The 26,130-nt window shown below is 33.0% G+C and overlaps 1 protein-coding gene across 3 annotated transcripts in view; it reads right to left on the bottom strand.

Moving 5' to 3' along the window:
* Window positions 1–26,130, bottom strand: part of LRRK2 (leucine rich repeat kinase 2) — a 177,373-nt gene that overhangs the window by 51,270 nt on the left and 99,973 nt on the right. For all 3 annotated transcript variants that reach the window (XM_031940539.1, XM_012550850.3, XM_031940540.1), the window contains 5 exons: window positions 21,955–22,141; window positions 18,845–19,026; window positions 14,485–14,714; window positions 13,024–13,151; window positions 8,760–8,975 (listed from right to left, as the gene is read on the bottom strand). In XM_031940539.1, coding sequence (XP_031796399.1) covers window positions 8,760–8,975; window positions 13,024–13,151; window positions 14,485–14,714; window positions 18,845–19,026; window positions 21,955–22,141 — 943 coding nt within the window. The remainder of the gene's footprint in view (window positions 1–8,759; window positions 8,976–13,023; window positions 13,152–14,484; window positions 14,715–18,844; window positions 19,027–21,954; window positions 22,142–26,130) is intronic.

The following is a 26,130-nucleotide window of genomic DNA, read 5'->3' as shown; positions in this document are numbered from 1 at the left end:
TAAAGTACTATACTACACTAAAACATACAAATTTATCTTGATATGTTGCTTACCTAATATGTTCCACTAATCTATTTCTCAATTTTAAGCAGCACCAAATTGTTTTAATAATAACTACTTTGTAGTATATAGCAATTTAATACATGACACAGGGAAGTTCCCTTTCATTATCTTTTTTTTTTCATAATTTCTCTTGCAATTGTTGATGATTTTTATCACTCATATGAATTTTTTATTTTTTTTCTAATTCTTTATATCACTAGAACTTTCAAAATGGAATAAGGTTTATTTAGACAGGATTGTTATTTTTATTATATTGGCTCATTTATTATGTTAGAAGTTAATGTTTTTCCAATTAACTCTGTATTTTTGTAAACTGTTGTTTGTGGGGAGTATTTATCCAATAGATCTTATATCTTTGGTATCTGCGTATAAATTATTAAAGATTTTACACATAGTAAATTTCAGTAGATTTCCCTTTTCTCTTCTTACTAGGTTTTATTGGGTTATATAAAAATGCTAATGATTAGGTAGATTAATTTTATATTCTGGAAGTTTGTAACATTATCAATTCAATTTATTTTTAGTTGACACTTTAGCATTTTTAAAGTATATCATCAGATTATGTGAAAAAAGTGTTAATTGTTTTCTTCACTGATGGTTATTCCCTCAATTTTTTTTCATTATCTTATTCCTATAGGCAGCCTTTCTAGTGCTATGTCAAATAGAAGAGATAATGGTAATTATGTTTAATACACCCCTGATTTATTTGAAAGGATCCTAATTTATTTTTGTTCATCTAGTCCTGATTTTTCCAATGCTTTTTAACAGAAATAGGGGTAGTACTTTGTATCAATAAATGGTGAAAATGCTTTTGACAAACATATGGCTTTTGTTGATTTTTTATTAATATTACTGAATTTTCCTAATATTAAACCAACTCTGTATTCCTGGTTTAAATCCAACTTTTTAGACTATTTTATTTGATCCATTTTTATACTTCATATTAAGTTGTTGATCCTCATTCTAATTTTCTTCTCTATAGTTCTCATTTCATTTTTAATCTGAATTTTTAAAAAAGTGTTAACATTTGTTTAATGCTAGGGATAGCTAATTGGGACAGTGGATAGAGCACCAGCCTTGAAGTCAAGAGGACCTGAGCTCAAATCTGGCCCCAGACATTTAACAATTCCTAGCTGTGTGACCCTGGGCAAGTCACTTACCCCCAAATGCCTCAGCAAAAAACAAAAACCAAATTATTTTAATTGTTTTGTGGGCAAGTTGATTCTTTCCCTAATATTTTGAAAACAGCTATTTTTGAATTATTTTCCTCTTCTAGATTTGTGCCTTAGTCATCCATAATATCACAGAGTTCTTTTTCATTTTCTTTTTGTTGAAGAAGCCTCAGAATGTTTCTTCTATTGTGAAAATCAAGTCAAGTTGGGGTCCTTTCCTTTCCACATAGGCATTTTTTTAGCATTTTTTTTCTCAAAAGTAGATGCTGAATTTCTATATGGTGATCAGCCTTAGTTGAAGCCCTTTCATTTGAAAGAAGAGAGAAAGAAACCAAAAGCCTTTTCTTTAATCCTCAGATAAATCTGAGGAGGACTCCTCTTGTGGGAGAGATGAATTTGCTTAATTTTCTTTCCACTAGAAGCTGTTTTACTTGAGTCCTTCAGATGATTTCCTGCACTTAAGGCAGCTGAGAGAAATTTTTTTTCCTTCTTCTAAATCAACTGTCAGCCTGAGCCTGAGATTTCCTTTTCTTCACACTGAGGTGTTTCTTTTTCCCCTACTTAATGTGTAAGATGCTTTACCTTGCTATGAAGCCTGTCATTTTCACCTCAATCACCCAGAGTATTTCTTCTTGTTGAGACAAAGCCTTTGGTCTTTCAATTTCACATATTTTTTCATTTTCCTCCAACAGATAATTTCTTACCATTGATTTTTGCATCCTTTCTTAAAAAAGTCTTTTTTTAAAAGTGGCAAAAATTCTTTATTATACTATAATAGATTTATATATTCACAGAGTTCTCTAACAGCCATCATCCTATAAATGGTGTAAAAAAAAAATCGATGTACTTTAAAAATGTATCGGGGGCTTCTTCAATTCACTTCAACCAAATCTTCTGGACTTTTCAAGGGAGAAGGGCCCAAGATTTTTCTAAGGATCTCTAGATTCTAGGTTTCTATAGGTCCTGATTGCACTCAATTACTGTTGATCTGGGCAGAGGAGATTACATATTGTTAGCTAAAACAACAGACAATGGGTTTTCTAAGCAATGAATTATTTGCAACAGCCCTGAAGAACTTAGTGGTACCTTTTTGCAAAAAGATTCCTTATTTATAGAAGAGCATCTCTGGAATTTTACCAAGTACTAATTTTTTTGTTGTTGTTCATAGCTTAGAAGAAACCTTAAATGGATGTACTTGAAACAGTTAGCTAAACTTTTAATTTCTAGCATCACTATTCTTGAGACAGAAGGAAAAAATGATAATTTTAATGCAAGTCATTCATTTTCTTGCTAAGTGATACTTTTTTTTAATCTTTTGGGGAGTATTTTATTTTTATGGATTTTAATAGACCACTACATTGGTGAGTCCTGTGATTTGAATAACTGTATAAATACATAATCACAGTGAGTTTTATTGTGCCAGGATATACCTAATTTAATCTGATTTTATATCCTCTTGATTTTTAGCTGTTCAAGCTTCTTTAATAATCACACTTCTCATCCTTCCAATAGCTGTTAATGTCTGACTCCAGGTCAATTATCTGGAAAGCCTCCTGTTTTTGAAGATACTAGACTTCTTAATAGTGGCTTCAGGGAAAATGTTGCTTTAGTTCTCTTTCTGTGCCAGAAAGTGATTAAGGTTGTTGAAATCAGCAGATTGCTGTCACCATCTGGTGAGCTTGGCAGTTTCACAGTGGACTTTGGTCTTATTCATCAATAGGATACCCACGAACTTAGTGGGGTTATCAAAAGTTTGCTTAAAGAATCCTTTTACACTATAAATGTCCCCAAACATTGTACAGGGTTCTACCAGTCTTATTTTTTGGCTGTTTTTTTTTCAATCTCTACAACTTTTTCCAAGTAAGCAAGAGACTCTATTGTTTTTCCTTATCAAGACTTTCATTATTGCTTAAGTTAATAGAATAATCTAGAGCAATGGAGATATCTGAGAAAACTTCAAAAGCTAATTTTGCCAATTTGAATTCTCCAGTTGAATGATACGCTAAACCTAAAACAAAGGCAACTTCTCTTTCCATCTTTCTGTCACTTCTTTTTTTTTTTTTTTTGGCTTTTTCTCAGGTTTTCAGTAGAGTTCTGATAGCCCGTTTGTACTGTTTGTCATTCAGCATTTTTTCTACTAGTAATGTGCAAATCCTCCAGAGATTTTCACAGGCCATTTGAGAAAATGGCCATAGCCATCCCTTTGTCATTTCGTCAGCAGTTTCTTCAAACTGACCCTTTTCCTCATGGAGAAGACCCATGTTTGCAAAGGCTTCTGTTAGCTTTCTTATATCACTAACTTTGATCAGTTGAGCAATTTAAAACATCGTTCATAAAAGTAATTCCTCAACCACTTGTCATCTGGGTTGTCTAAGTAATGGGCCAAAGCAAGTATATTATTGTACATTTCTTTGTAGCAACCTGTGAGCTCAGCATCTTCAGCTTTGGTCAGGAAGAAGTATAGTTGGTCCAGTTTCTCAGGGAGTTCCTCTAGAAGCATTTGCATCCAGAAAATTAATCTAATCTCTTCAGTTTCCCTCAAGGCAGGCCACATTTTGAGCAGGATGAAGAACTCACAAAATGATTTATGATTACCATGTTGTAGCATGTCTATACAGATATTCTTTTGATATGAGTTTTGGTACCCAGCTGTCTCTTTTTTGGTCAATACTTTCAATTCTAGATATTTGTCTGTCTCATCTTTAATTTTTTAATAATTGAGCTTTTGTGAGGCCTGTTGGAGAACATGTTCCCCTCTTTCTTAAGAGGGTAAGCTTTGAGTAATCTATTTGCATATGTGACAAAGTCATCATTGTGGAATTTTATGTTTAGGAAAGATGTATCTCAAGTCTTATGGACTTAAATTTTCTCCTCCAGAGCCATCTGGGTCCAGTGGCCAGATAATTGACTTTTGCATTCTTTCACCCTTATCCCTAATTGGATCTGATTATATAAATTGCTTACTTCAGTGGTAAATTGTATTACCATAAATAGCGTTTTCAATTTTTTTCTTTTCTAATTCCTCTCCCCCCTCCCCCTGCCCCAGCAATCTCATGCTAGGCTGATGAAAGATTTTCTAAAAACCAATAATAATTACATAAAAATGAGCAAAGAGAATCCATTAACTTCAAGGAGATATTAATAGACCTTTACAAATAGAATGAAGGTAATAACTTGTACTTTCACAGAAAATGAAAGGAAGAAAATCAGAATGACTTACAGAGGACATTTTCTATATAAAATACTTTCAAGGCCTTTTTTATTTAGTTCACTGATTATTCAGCTCATTACAATTTAAACAAATGATTCTTGAGACCACTAGAGGGCAAACTCTATTTCTCTGGTAATGGAATTTATTTTAAACAAATTTTATGCAAGTTTAAACTGGCAATGACTCAACTTCAAATTTGTGCTTACATACTTATGGAGATTGAAAATGTGATCTGGAAGTTTAAGTAGGACAAGTGTGACAAGGTCCATCTGATGCAGTATACTCAGAGTTCTTTTCTTAGTCCTATGTAGAAGCTTCAGGGACTATTTCTAGCCAGGTGGTGAACCAGTTGTTTTTTGGCAAGGCAAAAAGTGATATGATGCTCCTCCTCTCCTTGGTATTAATGACAGGAGGACAGTTACTGAATTAAATAGTTAAAAGAAGAGAGGCAGTTACCCCTCTGGTCCTTCTTCCTTTAGCTTTCCAGGAAGACTTCCAGTGACTAGGGGAGAAGAGCTGGCTTTTCTCTATCAACATCATGGCGCACTCGTGTGGCCACTAAGAGGAAAGCTCAAGTAGGCATATTTCCTTAGGCTCTAGGCTTCCTTTTCTGCCTTTCATTTATTTATTCTTTTCTGATTTTAATGAGTAAGTATTTATATTGAGGGAGATGTATAAAAGACTGGAGACGACTATTTGAATTTAAGAGGTCCAGAGGTTCTGGGTTTCATTGATTTGGAGCTGAAAGGATGACTACTAGTAAATGTTGGCCTGAGACTAATCATTTTACCATCAAACATGTAGTAGAAATCGCCTGAGTAATGTATAGTGAAAGTGAAATATAAAATGCTTAATTAGCAATCTAAATAAAATTTTAAGCAAAATTAATGCTTTATTTTCTGATGTTTAGGTATCAGTCTTCCAGGAAATTATAACAATATTTAATTGTTATTAAAGTCTATCTTAACTTATTCTATTAATATTTGCTTTGAGTCTTTATGTTTAAGATTGTTAGCGAAGCAACTGGGGTCATATAGCTAGTAAGCACTGAGTGCCTGAGAGTAAATTTGAACTCAGGTCCTCCTGATTCCAGGATTACTGCTCTATCCATTGCCCCATCTAGCTGCCCCTTAAGATTTCTATTGAGTGTAGAAATATATGTACTTGCCACATTTTTATGGAATGAGTACTTTTCCAACTCCCTTACTCCCCATAAGACTTCAATCATAATATAACCTTTAAATAAATTTATCATGAGACTAGGCTCCCCTAAGACTATATCTAATCAAAGTAGAATATCCAGATACATAGCAGAGGGATCCCTTAGTGGAGAAGGTGGGTTTGCATTACACTAGCCCTTCTGGGTCCAGAAGTGGTTCCATCAACATTAAATAACAAATACTACTCTTGAAGTTCTGTTGGAAACTTGAAATATGGCATTTGAGACATTATGAAATGATAGTTACAATAATTCTAACTATTATTTCATAGTTGACTTAAAAAGAACTCAGTATTTTCCCCATGTTTATTCCTTGCTCCCGTGAACAAAAATATTATTCACTTCAACTGTAACTTTTCACATTCTCTCTTGATCATTTCTTAGATCAGGATCTGAAGATGACAAAAATGATATCAAACATCTTTTGCCTCTAAGGTTACTGCTTTGAAAGTGTCAATATTCATTTGAATGTAAAAGTTATAGGATGCCCGATTTTTAAAAATGTCTTAGCTATTTACTCCAGTAGAGCTCATAATTCATTAAAAGATAAATTTAAAGCTATCTGTTGCTGCCCAGCTGCCACATACTTAGTCTAGCAAAAGCCTTAAGTTTGCAGCAGACCAAATAATCTTCAATAAATTCAATAAAAAACAATAAGTAACATATAATAGACCTTAAATCTACAAATAGAAAATGTCAGCATTTTAACATACATTACATAACATACAAGCAAGAAGAATCAAATAGGAAAAACAGAAGATATGGGTGTGGATAGATTGGTTCCATTCTGAGGTTTTAACATGAGAAAGATAAAGGAAGGCAAGAGGAAGAATAGACTAGTGTAAAAGGATGAAGACTGTGGCAGAATTTGCTACTTCTTAAAAATAAGGTATATGATAAGATAAACAAATGAGGAGGAAGGAAAGGAACATCAGAGGAACCTCACTCTTTGAACTTCTAGTACTATTTTGCAACTTACCTCTAACCTTATTATATACTAATATACTTATTATACATACAATAAGTATATAATATATGTTTATATTATATACTAATTTATATAGTATATATACTAATAAATTACATACTAATTTATATTTTTATTACAGCTAACATTTAAACATTAAAAGGTTTGCCTTACATGTATTATCTCATTTAATATTCACAAATATGAAAAGTAGGTGCTGTTATTGTTATTCTCATTTTGTAGAGGAAAAAAGTGATGCTAAGAGAAATAGCACTATCCAGGGTCTCAAATTTCTGTAAACTTAACTCTACTTAACTTCAAGTTCAAGACTATGCAAAGTAACATCTGGCCCATTTATATCAATATACTATTTTCTCTATCAAAATATAAGTTCTTAGAAAACTAAGACTTTAAAAAAAATCATTACACCCTAGCAAAGAGACTTTAATGATGGATGTAGTTAATTATCAGTTGAATTAAAGAGAATTGTACAAGCTTATTTCCAGTATGGGACCGAAATTTTGGGAATAAGGACATTAAAAAAATACCAAAAATCTCCCCCTTTTGGGAGAGTAAAAAGCTTTAACTTTCAGTTAAATATAGTTGTGGTAGTCAGAAAGCAATAAGGACTACAATGGTTGCCAGAGCAGAGATGATTAGGAGAGTTAACATTAGGTTAATTATTTTTCTCTGGTTTTACCCAGAACTTAATGATTGGAAATCAGTAGTACTAATTATACTAGAAAAATAGGAGCCTCATCAGTAGATGGAGACATATAGAAATAGTCATACGACATCTACGAAGTATCAATATCAGACTGCAGCTTCAAATCCGAAGTGGTGTGTAGATGTGAAATGGTAGAAAAGTTGTCAAAGGAGGCAAACGATTAAGAACAAGGAGCCAATAATTACGTGTAAACCATGAAAGCCAGTTGCTACAAAGAATGTTGACCCGTAAATGCCATCAGAGATAGTAAAGGGGGCTTCATAGTATTCTGTAGCTTGGAGAATTGTGAAATATAAGCCTAAAGCAATGGTAGTTGTTAAGGATTGGATTATTTGTTTGCGGTCACCTTCTATTAGGCTGTGGTGTGCCCAGGTGATGGAGATGCCTGAAGCCAGAAGAATGGCTGGGTTTAATAGTGGGACTTCTAGTGGGTTAAGGGGGGAAAGTAGCATTCAGTTTTTAAATAAATTTGATATGGAAATATGAAACTTTGAAAACTGGGAAAATGAAATAAGAGTTATTGATTTTATAAATTACAAAGCTGCTTTTTTTTTTAAAGTTTATGACAAAGCTCTGATTTGATCCATTAGAAGAAGTTTAAAAAGTCAGTGGAATAGAAGACAATAAAAAGAAGCAATTAAAAAAAAAAAGTAGGAGCTAAGCAAATGCCAGGAGAAGAAGTCAGTAGATAGAATCAGAGGCTGTTGATTGGAAGAAAGCTAAAGTTTGGTGCCATTTCAGCTACCTGAACTATTGGGACTATGTATAGTTTTAGAAAGGTGAAGTCTCTCAGAGGTAATTGATTGTTCTTTGCTGCTTCTCCATTCCCATCCATGGGAAAAGGAAAAAGTAGGGAGACAACAGCCTTTTTAGCTATTTTGCTATAAACATGGACTGAGAATGGGCTTGCTGCTCAGAGATTACTCAGAGAACCAACACAGCAAGACTCTGCTATTAGACTCCACCCAGCAAAGTGTCTTTAATGAAGCACATAATTAATTATCATTTGAATTGAGTTGAAGTTGAATGAGCCTAGGAACACCTCCACGTTATGATGAGGCCTTAGAGTAGAAATTTAATAATACAAAGTATTTCTGAATATAAGGGAAAGGGAGCAGTTTTGTGATTTCCTTAGTATATGGAACTTTCATTTGTAGAAATTCTCTCTACCAATGAAGGTGCAGTTTATAGTCTTCTAACACTGAGAAGTTAAATAACTTGCCCAGGGTCACACATATATTTATGTTAAAAACATGATCTGAAATCAAATCTTCCTGGTTTTAATGCCATTTATCTATATACAATGCCTACATTGTTTTAACTAGAAATCAAACAAAATGAACTAAGAAAATTACTAGTTAGCACTCATAAAACTCCAATATAAGATCATTAAACAATACCTTGAAGTTCAGACTCTCTTTTATGATACTTTTCCGAAGTTTTACTAATGCCTCATGTTCTGTAGCATTCACAAAATGGTAATCACGTATTTCAGGGAACCCTCTTTTGTTTAATAGCTCCCTGGTGATTTTGCTTATGGAGGCCTTTCGTTGTTTTTCATCAGAAACATCCAAATGTGTACCAATTAGAATCACTGGTGAGGAAGAAGCCCGAGCCTATAGAAGAAAGCAAAAGTTTAATCTAGAATTAGGATTTTCTTTTAATTCTGTTGAGGGTTACTCCTATAGCACTGCCACTAATGAAAACAGCACTTTAATACTTGAAGGGGTCATGATTTTAATACATTTTAAATTGAAAATTAGCAATCTAATATTATACAAATGCAATGTTAATATATCTCTAAGCATTTACTATGTAATGATCCTGTTCCTGGGACAGGACAAACAAATATAAGAGGTGAGACAATTCTTATATTCAAAAACATAGATTCAAATGGAGAAGATACTCCTGTGCAAATGCAAACTTTTAAGACAAAAGACTGTTTAATTTTTACCTTTGTGCACAGACATTCAGGGAGACAATTTTTTTTTTTTGTCAGCAGAGAAAGAAAATTTTTAGGGCCAAGATAAATAAGTCTCTAGGAACTGTAATTCCCAAAAGACAATGTTTTTGTTACTATTATATGGAAAGCTGTTGATTTTTGAGAGTTTATTTGTAGTCTGTAACTTTGCTTTTATCTTAATTAATGTTCTTTTCTTCTCTTCACCTACCCTTATACCTTTAATTCCTTTCTCCTATCTTATTTTTCAGAACCATACCAAATAATAGTGGACATTCATATTTCACTCTTGTATCTACTGAGAATGTTCTAGTCTATCACCAATGCTTGCAATGCTTGTTTCGAGTTTAAGATAGACATTTTTTACAGTATTAAAATAAACTTTTCTATGCCTATACTTTTTAAGACTTTTAGCATAAAAAGGGTAGTATCTGTTTCCCAACATTGGTGTGATGATAAAGTGGGTTACCTAGGCTTTATAAATGCTACCTACTATTTGGATATTCAGCATTTAGTAGAGCGCCTTGCATAAGGTAGGGACTTACTATTATAGAACTGAATTGTAATTTCTAGAAGGCTACTCTTATCCTGCTAGCAAAAACTGAGGAATGTTGGTCAACTCTTGAGAATAATTTCTGTCATTCCTTTTCTTCTTCAAATAGCTGATAATATTTTTAAGCCTATACATAGGGAATGACTGGGAATAGATGGAAATCAAATTTATTTATTCAGGATAATATTCAGGCTAAATATAATTTTTCCTCATCTGTTTTATTGGATAATCCTCATTAGTATTTATGGTTTAAAAATTATCTGGACATCAAACTTTTGATGATAAACAGAACTCTCCAAACAGATTAGTTCTTCAACCATATATATAAGTTTATTACTAAGACAATACTTGAAACCTTTACAGCATCATAAAAGTCACCTAGATCTTAAGAAACCAGGTATCACCTATATGCCATGATGAAGAACTGAATTAGCTATTAGTGAAATAATAATTATTATGTTTGTACTTCTACAATTCTTTATGGTCTACAAAATACTTTAAATCTATTATTTTATTTGATCCTTCCAATAATACTGTGAGGTAGGCTGTACAAGGATAATAAGTTCCATTTTACAAAGAAAGAAACTGAGTCTAAGAGAGTCTGATGACAATATAAAGCTGTTGAGGATAAAGACACCTAAAAAAATTTAGGGTCACCTGATTGGTGTTGTGAATTTGGCTAAAGAATTCGCACACACAGTCTCCAAGTTAAGAGGCTTTTTTTATTTTATTACTATTTACTATTATTTTATTTATTATGCTGCTTGACAGCAGGCTAAAGTTCCACTGACACCTTGCAATAATTGTAGAATTTCCCCTCCATACTTAATGGGGAAATATTTGGTTGTCAAAAATTCCCTTTCTTTCTAGTTCCATGAGCATGAAAGGCATATTTGGAGTCAACATATTAGTTCACTTGCATTCCCTTCCCCAATTCTAAAGCTCTTATGAGGACAGAGAGTTCCTCCTCTGGGCAGAAGTCCCAGGGGTGGCTTGACCTTCACGGTACTGAGGCTCACTAAAGAATAGCCTACTTGATTTTCCCAGTTTAAATCTGGTGGGGCTAATACTGGGGCAGAGGTCAGTTTAGCTTATTTTGAGGCAGGTTCAGAAAGTGACAAAATCACCCACTTCCACTTTTCTGAAAAGGAATGGGAGGAAGGAACTAATTCATGACCCAAATACTTAATGGAGTGACTGGCAATGTAGGCCTTAGACAAAGATGTTTGATAGTCTTGGGAGCTAGAAGATTAAGGGTTTTTAATAGAAGCAGCCAGAGAACTCTCTCAGGTTGGGCTGCAGATAATGAGGCTGCAAATAAGCAGTTCCAGATTTCTTAAATCTTTAGCTAGTGCCTGTCCAAATATACCCAGAGGTTTGAGAATTCCTAGATCTCTAGTACTTGCCTCCACTGGTACCCCACAGAAGTGAAAGATGGCAAGTTCCTTAGTCCAGAAACAACTTTGCTAAGAAATGGCAAGAGATTCCAAGTCAGGCAGCGTTCCTAGCAAGGAAAATTTGTAGAGTGTGGAGCTCAGACAATCAAGGCAAGCTTCCTCAGAGCTTGGGGGTATCACTTCAGCTACAGGATCAGGTGAAAAGAGCTTACCATAAGAAAGAGAGCATAAAATTTAGGAGGCCAAATGGGGGCCTCATATTGGGTGCCAAAATGTTGAGAAGAAAGATACCCCAATAAGATTAAGAGTACCCCCTGGTCAGCCACTTTCTCACAACTTAGTCAACTGAGTAAGGTTCAAAAACAAGTTCCTTAACTCAAAATTCAATATTCATTACCTTAGATCAGGGGTCCTCAAACTTTTAAAATAGGGGGCCAGTTCACTGTCCCTCAGACTGCTGGAGAGCCGGACTATAGTAAAAACAAAAACTTTGTTTTGTGGGCCTTTAAATAAAGAAACTTCATAGCCCTGGGTGAGGGGGATAATCATTCTCAGCTGCAGCATCTGGCCCGTGGGCCATAGTTTGAGGACCCCTGCACCTAGATCATATTTAGTACACATTAGTAAGAATAGAACTTTAAAAAATAAAAAAAAGTTTGATGGCCAGTTCTTATAAATCTATAGTTATGTGTGTTCTTTCTCTCTCTCTCTCTCTCTCTCTCTCTCTCTCTCCTGAGGCAATTGGGGTTAAGTGACTTGCCCAGGATCACACATGTCCATATTTTTAATATGAGCAAATAGGAAATCATCAAGATTTTTAAGAATTGATAAGCTTTCAAATTTCTACACAATCCTTTACTAACAGTTTCCAGGATTTTTGAAAGATGGCAATTTTAATTATCCATTATGAATTGAAATTTTGTATTTTTGAGTTTAAATAAGAAGTGATTATAACACTCATTTACCTGAAAAAATTCACCTGACAACCTCAATTATCAAGAACATAGTCGAAAACCAAGAAATATTCAAAATACCAACCATAATCAGGCATCACAAAGTCTGGGCACTTATGTATTTATTGTTATGTAAGACACAAAACGATAATTTTCAAACATAGTATAATGTCCAATTTGAATAATAACAATTTGGCCTATCAAGAAAATAAGCTATTTTAATATGTACCATGTAACAAAGTATATAAAGAATATATATATATATTTACATATATATATATATATACATATACATTTAGAACACTTTTATAAAAAATAGTTAATATAAAATAGCATTGTTACTTATAACGGAGTGATCTTCAATTAGAAAATTCATCCCTTCTACCACTGAATAAATGAGATGTTAACTGTACTGCACAGTTATTAAAAGAGTTTATGCTCAAAGAATATTCATTTAAAAGGTAACATTGAGAACTTGGTATTCATTTTTTAGACTGGGGTTCTTAAGAAGATGTCTGGGGATAAATTTCATTTTTATTTTCCAGCTGAAATCTAGCAGTGAATCCTTAAAATCACCTATATCATTGATCAAAGATTATGACTTGTTCAGAGACATCATGTACTAAATTATTTAGAAAATCTACCATTGTAAATGACATATATGTTGTTTTATTATATTAATCTTTTCTTAAAATGTAATTATTCATAAAGAGACAACAGAAACTGCTTTAAATGAATTAAGACCAAATTATTTTGGAATTTTAAGAAAAATTATTTGAAAATTTTAAATTGTTTAATTACCTTTATGTTGAAAAGCCATGGCTTCATAGCATCTACTTCAGCATGTCCTTTGCTAAGATCATATACAGCAAGATATAATGCTCGTTGTGTCATAAAGTGAGGATGAGTGCTATAGAACTCTTCTCGTCCTAAATGAAAAAGTCATATATGTTACCATGCCTATGATAATATAAACAACTATGCATTTCTGTTATAATAATGTTTGCTATTTGACAGAAAGCATAGGACATAGTTTATGAGATGTCACAACCTAATTAGAGACTTTAAGAGATCATAGAAGAAATAATTGGAAAATTTTAAAGACAACCCAATCCAACTCCCTCATTAGACAACCCAATCCAACTCCCTCATTATATAAATAAGAAAAATGAAGTTCCAAAAGGTTAAATGAATTGCCAAAATTCATATCAATGGCAAAAGATATCCTCAGATTCCAAATCCAGTGTTCTTTCTCTAAATCCAGTTTTACTCTACCATGTGACCATTTTAAAAAATTTGATCTTAAAAAAGAGAAGGAAAAAACTAACTTTAAAAATTTTAAAAAGAAAAAAACCCATGGATTCATGAGTCAAATGTTAAATGACTTGTCTAAGATCACAAGTATATACATGTATGTGTGTCTGTGCATATGTATATATTAGTATATCATCAGTTCATATTTGACATATATCCAATTTTGACAAATCCTATCAAACTTATAGTTCTACTGACATAGGATTCAAAAACCAGAAAAATCAAGATGAAGTACTAGAGCAAGATGGGACTGGCCAAAAGTGACCTTGAAAATGAATTGAGTAATTTTTAAAAGAAGAAAAGTAGTATTAAGGAGTCCCAAAATGTATGCCAAAAGTTGATTGTGAGTGTGAATTTGATTCTGAGAAAGCCAGATACTATTTATACCCTCAGTTTTTGCCAGCTATTTTCCATTTCACTACTTACATCTACTTTATTGGTTAAGGCACAACTGGTATAGTCGAGGAAGGACAATAGTCCTAGGATTCTTCCTCTTCCCAACCATCAGTTTTATTTCATGAATTTTAAGAAAAAATAAATGTTTTTCTAAACTCTATTTCTATAATCTTTTTCTGTGATTTCATTGGTGCATGTATTTGCCTCCACAACTGCAACTCTACAATTTACAGAACTTTGAGAATTGCTAACAACAACAACAACAACAACAAAACTGCAGCCAACATAGTGATGAGACTGTCCAAATAAATCTAGAGTGCTCCTCAAATGATGGACATACAATCTATCACTAAGCAAACCTTGCCAGTTTGGTAGGATCTACTACAGCTTTTCATTCTATAGGCTCAACCTTTGAGAATCCATGCCAGTATAAACAAAAATGTTCTTTTCTAATGTCAAACATTGTTAAAAACTTGAGAATAATATCAAAAAGTTGATATAATTAATTAGTAGATGCTGAACTTGAATGAAACATTCTGTTGAAATGGATACCTGCAAAATCCCAGACATTTAGGATTAGCTCTTTCTTCCCTTTGCTCCTCAGCTGGATAGACCAGTCTTTTACATCTATGCCTACTGTAGTGCTCAGGGTGCTCAAATCTGTTTTTTTATACTTCATCAACTGTTGCAACAATGTAGTTTTTCCACTGCCAGTATTTCCCACAACCATAAGTTTCATTCGATTGTATGGCACTGCCTTCTTTAATCTCTGTTGAAGAAACCTGTCATTTCAAAGAAACTATTAAAGTAATACACTAATATAGCACTGTCATTACAATGAATAATTATAGGCATTTTTGTCATAATTCAACTTCTAAATAATCTGAAAATAATATTTAGCATAGTCTGCATTTCAGAGAATACTCCTATATTTGTTTTAAGAAAATGATAATTTCGATACTATGAAAGATACAAATTTTTAATGGCGTATTTATTCTCTTCACCAGTGCTAAAACTAACTATTATACATTTTGGAAGGTGTTCTTAGCTACAAGTATTTATTAAGCATTTACTAAGTGTCAGGCACTGCACTGAGGCAAAGAAAAGAAAAACATGGTACTTTGTTCACAAAGACTTTACATTTTAATGGAGGAAACAGCAAACAAACTATGTAACTGCAAAATATAGAATGTAAATAGAAGTAATCTCAGAATTGAAAGCATGAGGGGAGGAGATGGGGGAGGAGAGAAAAGAAGAAAAACAGAAAAGGCATTTTTTTTTTTAAAAAAAGGAGTTCTTCAAGCTGAGTCTTTAAGGAAGCTAGAGAAAGAGGGTGAAAGAGGAACAAGAATGTTCCAAGTCTGGTGAAAAGACATAGTTAAGTGACAGAATATCTTGTTTGAGGATTTGCAAGAAAATAAGTGATGCTAGATATTAGGGACCAGATTAGAGAAAATTTATATTTGATTCTAGAGGTAACAGAGAGTTACTGGAATTTATTCAGTAGGGATTTATCATGATCAGTGCTGCACTAGAAGATCACTTTAATGGCTAAGAATAGGATGAACAGGAGAAGGAAGAGATTTGAGGTAGAGAGACCAAGCATCAGACTACTACAAGTGATGTACGAGGGTAGCAATTGTGTAAAAGGATAGAACAGGAGAATATAATGTAAGATGTTCCAAAGGTAGAAATGGAAGCCTCTTATAACAAAGGGGGGAAGTGAAGACTAGACTTCTCACTTGGATTCCATTCATATGAATTTGTGAGATTTGGATTAGGAGACTAATGTGTCTTTAACAGTAACAGGGAAATTTGCAAGAAGACAGGGTTTGGGAGAAAGATAACAGGGCTATGTTTTGAATATATTGAGTGCAGATCTTTAATAGTTAGTTGCGAAATAAAAGTGGAGTTCAGAAGAGTCTTTAATGAGATTGGTCCATAGAAGATAAAAAAGAATCTACATTCAAAGACTTCCCAATCTGATGAAACCTAATACAGTTTGTATTCTTTTAAACCAGCTTTCAAGAATTCAGTTTTACACACACACACACACACACACACACAAACACACACACGTAAAAATAAGGCATAAAAGTATGATTTTAGAAGAACTATTTTAATATTGCTAAAGTAATAAATTCAAGAAATACAAATTTGTATTTACATTATCACTAAGGAAGACACTTTAATATATTTACTTCCAAGAAAATTAAAAGAATGCTGAATCCCACATGCCTGCTATGCCCTTAGGCTAGAATTAAAAGAACAAGGACTTAACATACCACCTGGGGAAAGGTCATGTACACAGATTAAAAAGATTTGGGACTGAAGCTGTAATTTCATTTATACAGGGAACTTCCAGGTAAAAGAACTCCCTCAAGAATGCAGCTTAGCTGAGTGAAATGAGCAGGACCAGGAGATCATTATATACTTCAACAACAATACTAGATGATGACCAGTTCTGATGGACCAGGCCATCCTCAGCAAACCAAATCATTTCCAATGGAGCAGTAATGAACTGAACCAGCTACACCCAGCGAAAGAACTCTGGGAGATGACTAAAAACCATTACATTGAATTCCCAATCCCTATATTTATGCACACCTGCATTTTTGATTTCCTTCACAAGCTAATTGTACAATATTTCAGAGTCTGATTCTTTTTGTACAGCAAAATAACGTTTTGGTCATGTATACTTATTGTGTATCTAATTTATATTTTAATATATTTAACATCTACTGGTCATCCTGCCATCTAGGGGAGGGGGTGGGGGGTAAGAGGTGAAAAATTGGAACAAGAGGTTTGGCAATTGTTAATGCTGTAAAGTTACCCATGCATATATCCTGTAAATAAAAGGCTATTAAATAAAAAAAAAAAAAAAAAAAAAAAAAGAATGCAGCTTAGCACCTTCTTTGCAAACGATAGTCTAAGAACACTGAGAGGTTAGTGACTTGCCTAGGGTCACACAGCCACACTGTGTCAGGATAGAAGCTGAATCCAGACAGATCTGATTTTGAAGCCAACTCTTTATTCACTATACCTCATTGCCTCTTTTATACAGAAAAATTCATTACATTAAAAAAAAATTCTTGTAGAAAACGGCCTTTGATTTGAACTTTCAAAGAACCTAAGGATTTCAAGCTTTGAGATGAGCAAAGAAAACATTGCAGGAAGGGACACTCCAATTACAATATATATAATTCTATGTTATAGAATTAATATTTATTTTTTAAAGATGTATGTTAATTGGAGTTTGTATTTTAACCTAGAGGTAAATGGGAGTAACTGAAGTTACTTGAAAAGGAGAATAACATGATCAGAACATGATGAAGAATGTGAAAGAAAGGAGTCCTTTGGAAAGGTGAGAAATGATTGTTGTAAGGTTAAGAGGGAGATATTTTGGGAATGGAATCAATACGATCAGGCAACTAATTAAATATGAGAGGTGAGAAGTGAAGAATCAAGGATAACTGAGGTTATAAACCCAAGTGATTAAAATGATGGCACACACACACACACACACACACACACACACACACAAACCCAGGAAAATTAGGAAGCCAAGTGGATTTAGGGGAAATAAGAATTAGTTATGTCTTAGACTTGTTGTGTTTGAGATACCTAAGGAACACCTTGGCATTGAAATATAGCAGGCAGTTATTGATAGAATTCTAGAATTCAACAGAAAGATCAAGTCTTATATCCACATGGCTATAAGTTTATTTTAATGAAATAATAATGATTTACAGTAAAACCAGTGTCAATCTTTTTAAGAAAAGGATTTCAAAATTTATTTCAATTATTTTTTCATGTTAATATAATTCATAATAAGGTCAAAATGTTTATAGACTACATAAATAGAAATATGAAATGACTTAATTAAGTAGATTGAAACCCCTTTAATATAACAGTACTTTTTATATGAGATACTTTCTATTCTTTTCCAAATTGAAATATTTAAAGCTCTTTAAATTTTTAGTTGTTACTAGGTTGGAATTGGACTATGATGGATATTTCTTGGCAAATTTCTAAATAAAAATAAGTCAGACCAAAAGACAACACTGTTTTTCTTGAATTTTTGATGACTCTTAATGGAATTACAGACATTTTTATCCAAGCAAAAAGAATCTTAACTATCAGGTTCAGTGATAAAGATATAAGGCATCCTATTAATATCAGTTTAGCATGGGAATAAGAAGACACACACCAGTTATTCAATTATAGACTATATAGGAAACTGTTATAATGTTCTATTTTAAAACTTAATACATTTATAGAAGTTTAAATTTTTTATAAGACAATTCTTCTAAAGAGTCCTTCGGAAAGAAGATGGAAGGCTTCTAAGAATCAGTGTTAAGATTAGTCATTCATTCAATTCCCCAGGAGAAGTAGAGTTACTGATTATTAATCAGTGAACTGATTAATTAAGCATGGAATTTGAACACTAGAGGCACTCTAAAAAGTACACTTTGACTAAATGAATTACAGTGAATAAATGTACCACACTGTAACAATGTGATTTTTTTTGTCTTTAAATTGGTTACAGTAATTAGTTACCATATTAATTTTTGTTAGCTTAATAAAGACTTCATTTTTTAGGAAAAGCATAATGCAGTAAAAAAGTGTTATGTACTACCTTCCTCATACCTCACAAATGTCAAGTTGGTTCCACATCAATTTAACCAGGCACTACATGGTAACAACTATCTGAATTAGAGGCAATAGTGGCTAGGAGTAAATTAGTAAATTTTTGGAAACCCCTGTTTGCAAACCAATTAAGTAAATCAAATAGCATAACTCTATGGTGGTTCTCACATGCATTCTATGTCATAAGTCAAATATACAGCAAAATCACAGGCTGAGGGAATATGAAATTAGAGATAAAACAATTGAAAATAAAATATCTAACCTTATGATGTCCTTAGTCTTGCAACCTATATGCTTAAAATCAATATTAAGATGCAATTCATCCAAAGGAAGGTCCCAGATTTTAGTTAATTTCCCCATTTCATTAGGAAAGGATCTCAGCTCCAAATTGTAACTCACATCAAGAGATGTTAAATTTTCAAGAAAACCGATTTCAGGAGGAATCTTAGTGAAATTAAAAAAAAACAATTGTATAAAATCTTTTTTAAAAAGACATTTCATTAAGAATGAAACAGAACTGTATGACATAAAGAATTAAGGAAAGTGGATGAGCCTTCAAAGTTAACTAATCTATACCACTTGTCATTACAGGAGAATGAATTATCAACACACTCTAAAATTTTCCAAATATTTTTCAATTTTTTAATTATAAAAGTTATTTATTATGAATCATATTGTCTTTTGATTTTTAATAATATTTTCTATTGAAATTATCCTTCTTTGATGACATTTTTCATTTTCTCATAACCTTAGATAGGAGAAAGTTCATCTTGCTATGTAATCTAAATACTATGACCTGTGTTTTCATTTCATTTTCTTGCATTATTTTCTTGAGTACAACACTATCTAATAGCAACATTTAATACACTTGAGTCTTCTATTAAGTTTCTCATCCTCTCAAGTTAAAAACATTATAAGGATATAATCCTTAAGTGTGAGATCTGGATTTCTTTTAATATAAGGAACTCCCAGTGTAGGAACTCTGCATTAAAACAGATTACAGATAGTTTATGATTTAGTTGTTTAATCCTAGAAAATGTCTCTGGAGGACTTAAGAGTTTAAGTGACTTTTAAAAAATCACACAAAAAATATTTAAAATAAAGTGGTGGTATTTTTCATAATGAAGAAATGCTAGAAGTTTTTCCAGAACAAACAATGTATTTCCCTGTAATTACTATATATGACACAGTTCTAGAAATACTATCTAAAGCAGTAAGAAATAAAGAACAAAACTAAAGTTAAAAACATGAATCAAGGGACAGAATTACTCCTGTTTTTGACATAATAATTTACCTTAAAAACCCCCCAAAGAAATAAACAACAAAGAAATTACAATGATTAATATCAGCAAAACAACAGTTTATAAGACAAATACATGTAAAATCTATATAATACCTGAAAAAATGAGATTAAGTAAAATTGCATTTTATATCATTATGAAGTACCTAAAATATCTGAGTCAACCTATCAAGATCCAAGTAAACCTATAAAGTTTTACACTCTCTATATAAAGAATATATAGAAAACTATACTTTATATAGCTGTAAAAATTAAGCTAGTTAACAGTAATGGGTATTCATATATCTTGCAGATTTGAAAATGGATGCTGAACAAGAAGAGAGATTGTTTCACTCTGATTAATCACTTTGGAGAAAAAAGGAACACTGTGGCCTTGACTTTTCTTTCCACATACTATATTCCCATCCTACCACCACAGTTGGCTATTGCAAGTTCCTCTCAAGCTTCAAAGAATCAGAAGAACATTGAACTTGTCATTTTCCAATCACTTGTTGAGCATCATGCGCCTGAAACAGCAACACCTGGCAACAATACCTGAATCAGGAGTTACTGGACATAGATTATAGTTATTCAAAAAAGTCTAGCAAAGAAGTTGTATCATGCTAAAGAAAAATATCTTATGTATACTATGAAGGGAAGAAAAGGACATCCAATAACCAGTATCTGTGTGTTCTCTTTGGCACCAGTGTCCAAAAGGAACAAGATACTAGTTATAGTGTACTCTGTACTTCAGATGATACCTGGGGAATTGTATTTTATTCTAGTTAAGAAATGAGAAGGGAATAAGTATTGATGTAGTGTCTACTATGTGCTGGACACTGTATTAAATGCTTTTTACAACTGTTATCTCTTTTGTACTTGTAAGAAGATATTACTATTATTCCCATTTTACAGTTGAGGAAATGGAGTCTAGAAGAAAGTAAGTAACTTGCTTAAAAGTGTCTGAGACAACATTTGAATTTAAGCCTTCTTGAATTCAGGTACAGATTTCTATCTACTACACCACTAACTGTTTCTGGGTACTCCATTTTATGAGAAACAGTGGTAAAGTAGATTGAATATAGGATATATTATGCAAAGACAAAATGAGAGGGGCATGGCTAATCAAGATTTCATGCAAAAAAAATCTGAGGTCATAGTGGACAGCAAGCTCAGTGGCAGCCAAGAAAAGCTAATGATATCCTATATTATATTAAAACAGGCATGTATTCCCAACAGTTTCATTTTACTCTTTCCCAATCAGACCATATCTAGAATACTGCATTCAGTTCTGGACTAAATATTTTAAAGAGGGCACAGAAAAGTTGGCCATTAACATAATAAGATTTGAAAATGTTATAAAAGGATTGATAGAAAGAACTTGGAACTTTAATGTCTGTAAAAATAAACTATAGGGGACGTTAAGCAACAGTTTTTGAATATATGAAGAGCTTCTGAAGGAAAGAAGATTAGCTTTGTTATGTTTGAACCAGAAGAACAATGAGTGGAAATTGTATAAAATTAAATTTAGGTTAGATATAAGAAATGAGGTCTCCAAAAATAGAATGAGGGGCCTTAGAAAGTGGTACATTTTTCCTCATGGAAATCTTAACTCAATAGGCTAGATAACATCTCTTATCATGTTTTTGAGGGAGTTTTCTGTTCCGAGTATGAATTGGATTAGATGGTCTATGAATTTTCTATCACCTCTTAGATTATGTAATTCTACAGTAGGAAAAGCACAGCACAATCTGCTAAAACACTATTCACATTACTAACAAAAAGCAACACTTGAAAGGGCAGCTAAATGGTACAGTGGATAGAGCAATTGGGCTTAGAATCAAAGAGAGCTGAATTCAAATATGGCCTCAAATACTTACTAGATATGTGAACCTATTTGTCACTTAATCCCTGTTTGCTTCAATTTTCTCATCTATAAAATGAATTGAAGGAAATGATAAACCACTCTAGTATCTTTCCCAAGAAGGCAAAGTACAAAAAGCAAATGTGAAAATGATGAGTGATTACAATGCAAATTATGGCACCATAGCTTTAAAATAACAATAATTTTTTGTCATAAAATGATCTTTTACCTCCTTTAATTTATTATGGGATAAGTGTAGTTTCTCCATCCGTGACCATGCACATGCTTTTTCACTTAAGTCCAAAATGCTGATCTGATTATGATTAAACAAAAGTTCCCTTAAGTTTAATGATTTCCAGTGTACAGGCCCAGGTAGGTTGTGAATTTCATTGCTGCTCAAATCTAATGACCGCAAACTGAAAATGACAAAAGATCAAATTAAAGATACAAGTCACAATTTGTATATATTGGTAAAACATTTTAAAAGAAAAGTTTTTGCAATTATGAAAATCAAAATAAATTTCTACCCAAGAAAGTTCTCTCTCTCTCGCTCTCTCTCTCTATTTCTCTCTCTCTCTTCCCTTTATCTCTCTTTCTCATTTATCTGTCTGTTTCTCTCTATAATTTATATGTAAATATAAAATACATACTCACACAGATAATATATAGAGAGAAAAACATTAGAAAACATCAATGATAAACAAGGATCAAAGGACATATATTGCTTCTCTAATTTCAATTGTGTCTAGAGAAAGAAGAGCTTCAGGATAAAGGAAAGGACCACCACCATTTTTAAAATGTAGTAATACAAGAGTGATTTACTTCACAAAAATCATGACAATAATATCATTTTCTCTTCTTTTTTTTTTTAACCATATATGTCTTGCATTTCTCTTCTTTGTCACTATTAAGGGGGTCTATTGACAGCCAAATCTATATTTTACTTTTGTATGTTTTAAGCAACAGACCCACTGCTCTAAAGCAATAGTATCAAACTCAGGTACATTAAAGACCCCTTACTCCATGCCTATTATTGACTTTGAAAATCACAAATTAACATTATTTATGTTATTTTATGTTTCTGTATTTATTTCATTAAACATTTAATTACACTGGTGTGCAAGGCATGAAGGCCTAAGATTTGATGGCTCTCTGCTAGAGATCATGGCAATTTAAGTTCCTTGTTTCCACCTCATATGTGCTACTATTATCTCACCAATGCAAAATACCTAGAAAGCAGTAAAGGAAGAAAATAAATATAGAAAAATGTATCCTTAGATATGAACCTTAATTTGATAGATGTTAAGGTGATTTTAAAAAATATGCTGCCTTAATTTGTTTTCTTCTATTTGGTGAATTATTTTGGTTCTTTATTGGTACCTTGAAGTGAATGATATGATGAATCTAATTACATTGACCTAAATAATATATAAGTAAATTATTTTAAATATTTTGCTTATAGAATAATAAAAACTCTGCATACCTTAGCATATGTTTGTTTTTTTAAACTACAGACCAGTAGTAAACATGAACATTTAAGTATGCAAAAGATAAAAAAATAGTATCCACTAGCTCATCTCTCCCCACTCCTATTCCAAATGAGCTCTCTCATAACAAAATAATTTATAATCTAGCATAAAATTAAAAACATTGGCCATATTTACAAAAAGATTATATCTATTAATTCTCTTCCAAGAAGTGGGTGGTATTAAGTCTCAGCAGTCTCCTGATGTCAAAATTGGTCACTGTATTTATTTGAGGTCTTCAGGTCTTTCACAATTATTTCCTTAACATTTTTATCATTTATCTAAACTACTTCCCTAAAAGATGGCTACTATTCTCCTAAATCCAAAGCTGTGTGTTCTTTAATAGTCACAATTAGTAGACAGAATCAGCTCTTAGCAAAGGGATTAATAAAGTTGGTATAATAAAAATACTAGATATAAAACATTACCATCCAAAACTTGGGCCACAAAAAATTGGTAAGAGTGGATTCAAATCATAAATTCTTTAAGTAGCTCCATCCTGAGTATACCACTGCTGGGTAGGTTTCTCAGAGCCAAGCCTGATTCTTTCTGGATATCTTTGCTATCAGAAGTCATGCCCCTAGAAATTTCCTCAAGGGACTGTCTCATTGCACTGGTGTTTGGAGAACGTGACTCTGTTCCCTTAATCGTGCCTTGAACTTCTGCAAACTGAGCTTTCAACTGTGCTGTGGAATGTCCCCTTCTCATCTTATGGTTCATTTTCAATGTGTTTAAAGGGTAGGAGAGGGAGTAAGAAGACAAATAATTTGTCACAGCTAGCATATCACTCAGATTCTTCCTTCATTGCTGCTCAAAATGGTGAACTTCAAGCCCTTCACAAGCATGAATTATACTAATTAAGGGAGGGGATAAGCAGAATAATGGAAGAAAGGGGATAAAAGGGAAGAGAGATTCCTTCCAGGTATCGAGGTTCACATTCTAGCCTCAAATTCTCATTCTCTTTCATCCTCTGCATTCAATGTGTTGCCAATGGCTGATGATTTTTAGCTTCCTAATATCTCTTACATATGCTCCCTTCTTTCCTCTAACATTCCAATTACATTGGGATAGATCCTTATCAACCATTATAATAGACTGCTTGCTGGTTTTCTTTTCTAATTGCCTTCTAACTCTAGTAGTCCATCCTTCACTCTCTAAAGTGCAAATCTGACCATATTATTCCCCCTTACTCAATAAAGTCCAGTGGCTTCCTTCTACCTCAGGAAGTAAGAGGTATCCAGAGTATAAATTCCATTATTAGGCATTCTAAGCCCTTTATCACCTGGTCCTCTCCTACCTTTATTGTCTTCTTACATCTTATTCTACAGAGGGACTTGCATATTAACATTACTATTTCTCTACCACCTTGAACAAAATAGGCTCTTAATAAGTGCTTATTATTTATATGAATTTCTATTTTTATTTCTGTCTCCACACAAAGGTTCCACTATTCATTACTTGGGCCCACACCAAAATTACCCAGATTACCTCTAACCAATTTCTGCAATTATGTTACCTAGTCATCTTTAGAGAGGACCTTGATTTATTAAAGAATTGATCATTTAATTTTTTTTCTGTTAAGTTTTTTTAAATGTTATTGGACACTAAAATAAATTATTTCAATACTTTTCAGTAATGGTGGCTTTTTATCTATGTGAGACAGGATGCATGACCTGTTAGTCCTGGTTAAGATGGAGATATGAACCATCCTGGAGAAGCCCACAAACACTTCACAAAAAATCAAAAAGGGATATAGATGGAATGATAATCAGGAACATTAAAACAAAACACAAGTAAGCTACTCCACCACACCTATTGCTGCAAAGATGATTGCCAGAATCTTGTTGATTCTGCCCACCTTGTATCACTAGTTGGGAGATACAAGTAGATAGAGCATTGGGTTAGAAGTCAGGAAGATCAAAGTTCAAAAATGGAATCAGATACTTCCTAGTTACATGACTCTGGGCAAGTAATTTAACCTGCTCGCCTCAGTGTCTTAAATCATATAAAGGGACAGGTTGTTTTGATAATATTTATAAAATTGCTGAACACAGTGCCTGAAATATAGCAGGCACTATATAAATTCTTATTCTCTTCTCTTTCCATCTCCTCTGCACACCTGGAAAACAGAAGCACCAAGGAAGGTAAATCTGCTCTAGTGCAAGCTCTAACAACAGGGCTTAAAGTCAATATTATTTTATCCCTAACCTTGCAGAGCAGTAGAAGTCAGAGTTATCTGTATAAGTGATTACAAAAAGCTTTAAACCAGCACTGTTGTCAGCCATAAGAAGAGATAGGGAGAGCATAGTGTCCTTCCTATCCAAGTGTCAGAGGCAGACTCTGTGCCATCCATGAAGCCTGACAATGCATCATCTCTGACATTTAGCTGAGGATTAAGAGTTAGAGCAGGGGATGAGCCAGCTCCTGGCTGGGGACTGGAGATAGAGGCAGAGCCAAAGCCAGCAGTCACTTGGATCAGCAAGACGTACAGATTATGGTGAAGGTTGGTGCCTATTCCTACCCATCTGCCCCAGAGTCACAATATTAATATCTGGACAATAGAGAGAACAGGACCAAAATGAAATTCAAGAGAACAAGGAGGCAAAATCTGACCCTGACACAAAGTTCAAGAATGAGACCTAGAGAGATGAGTAAAAAGAAGAAAACCCCAAATACAATTAGTTAAAATAAGTCTAAGAGGTAAACTCAGTACACAGATTAAATAAATATACGGAGAAAAAGGAAATCAATGACTTCATAAAACAAGAAATTCTAGAATGAATTTTAGAACAAAGTCAGAAAACTGAAAAAGATAATCCACTATGAGAAACAACTAACTTGGAAAAGAGCCAAATATAAATAAATATATAAATACATAA

Source organism: Sarcophilus harrisii, chromosome 5, assembly GCF_902635505.1.
Source record: "Sarcophilus harrisii chromosome 5, mSarHar1.11, whole genome shotgun sequence".
Lineage (NCBI taxonomy): Eukaryota > Metazoa > Chordata > Mammalia > Dasyuromorphia > Dasyuridae > Sarcophilus > Sarcophilus harrisii.
The sequence above is the reverse complement of the archived record's forward strand: the minus strand, read 5'-3'. Positions and strand labels throughout refer to the sequence as shown.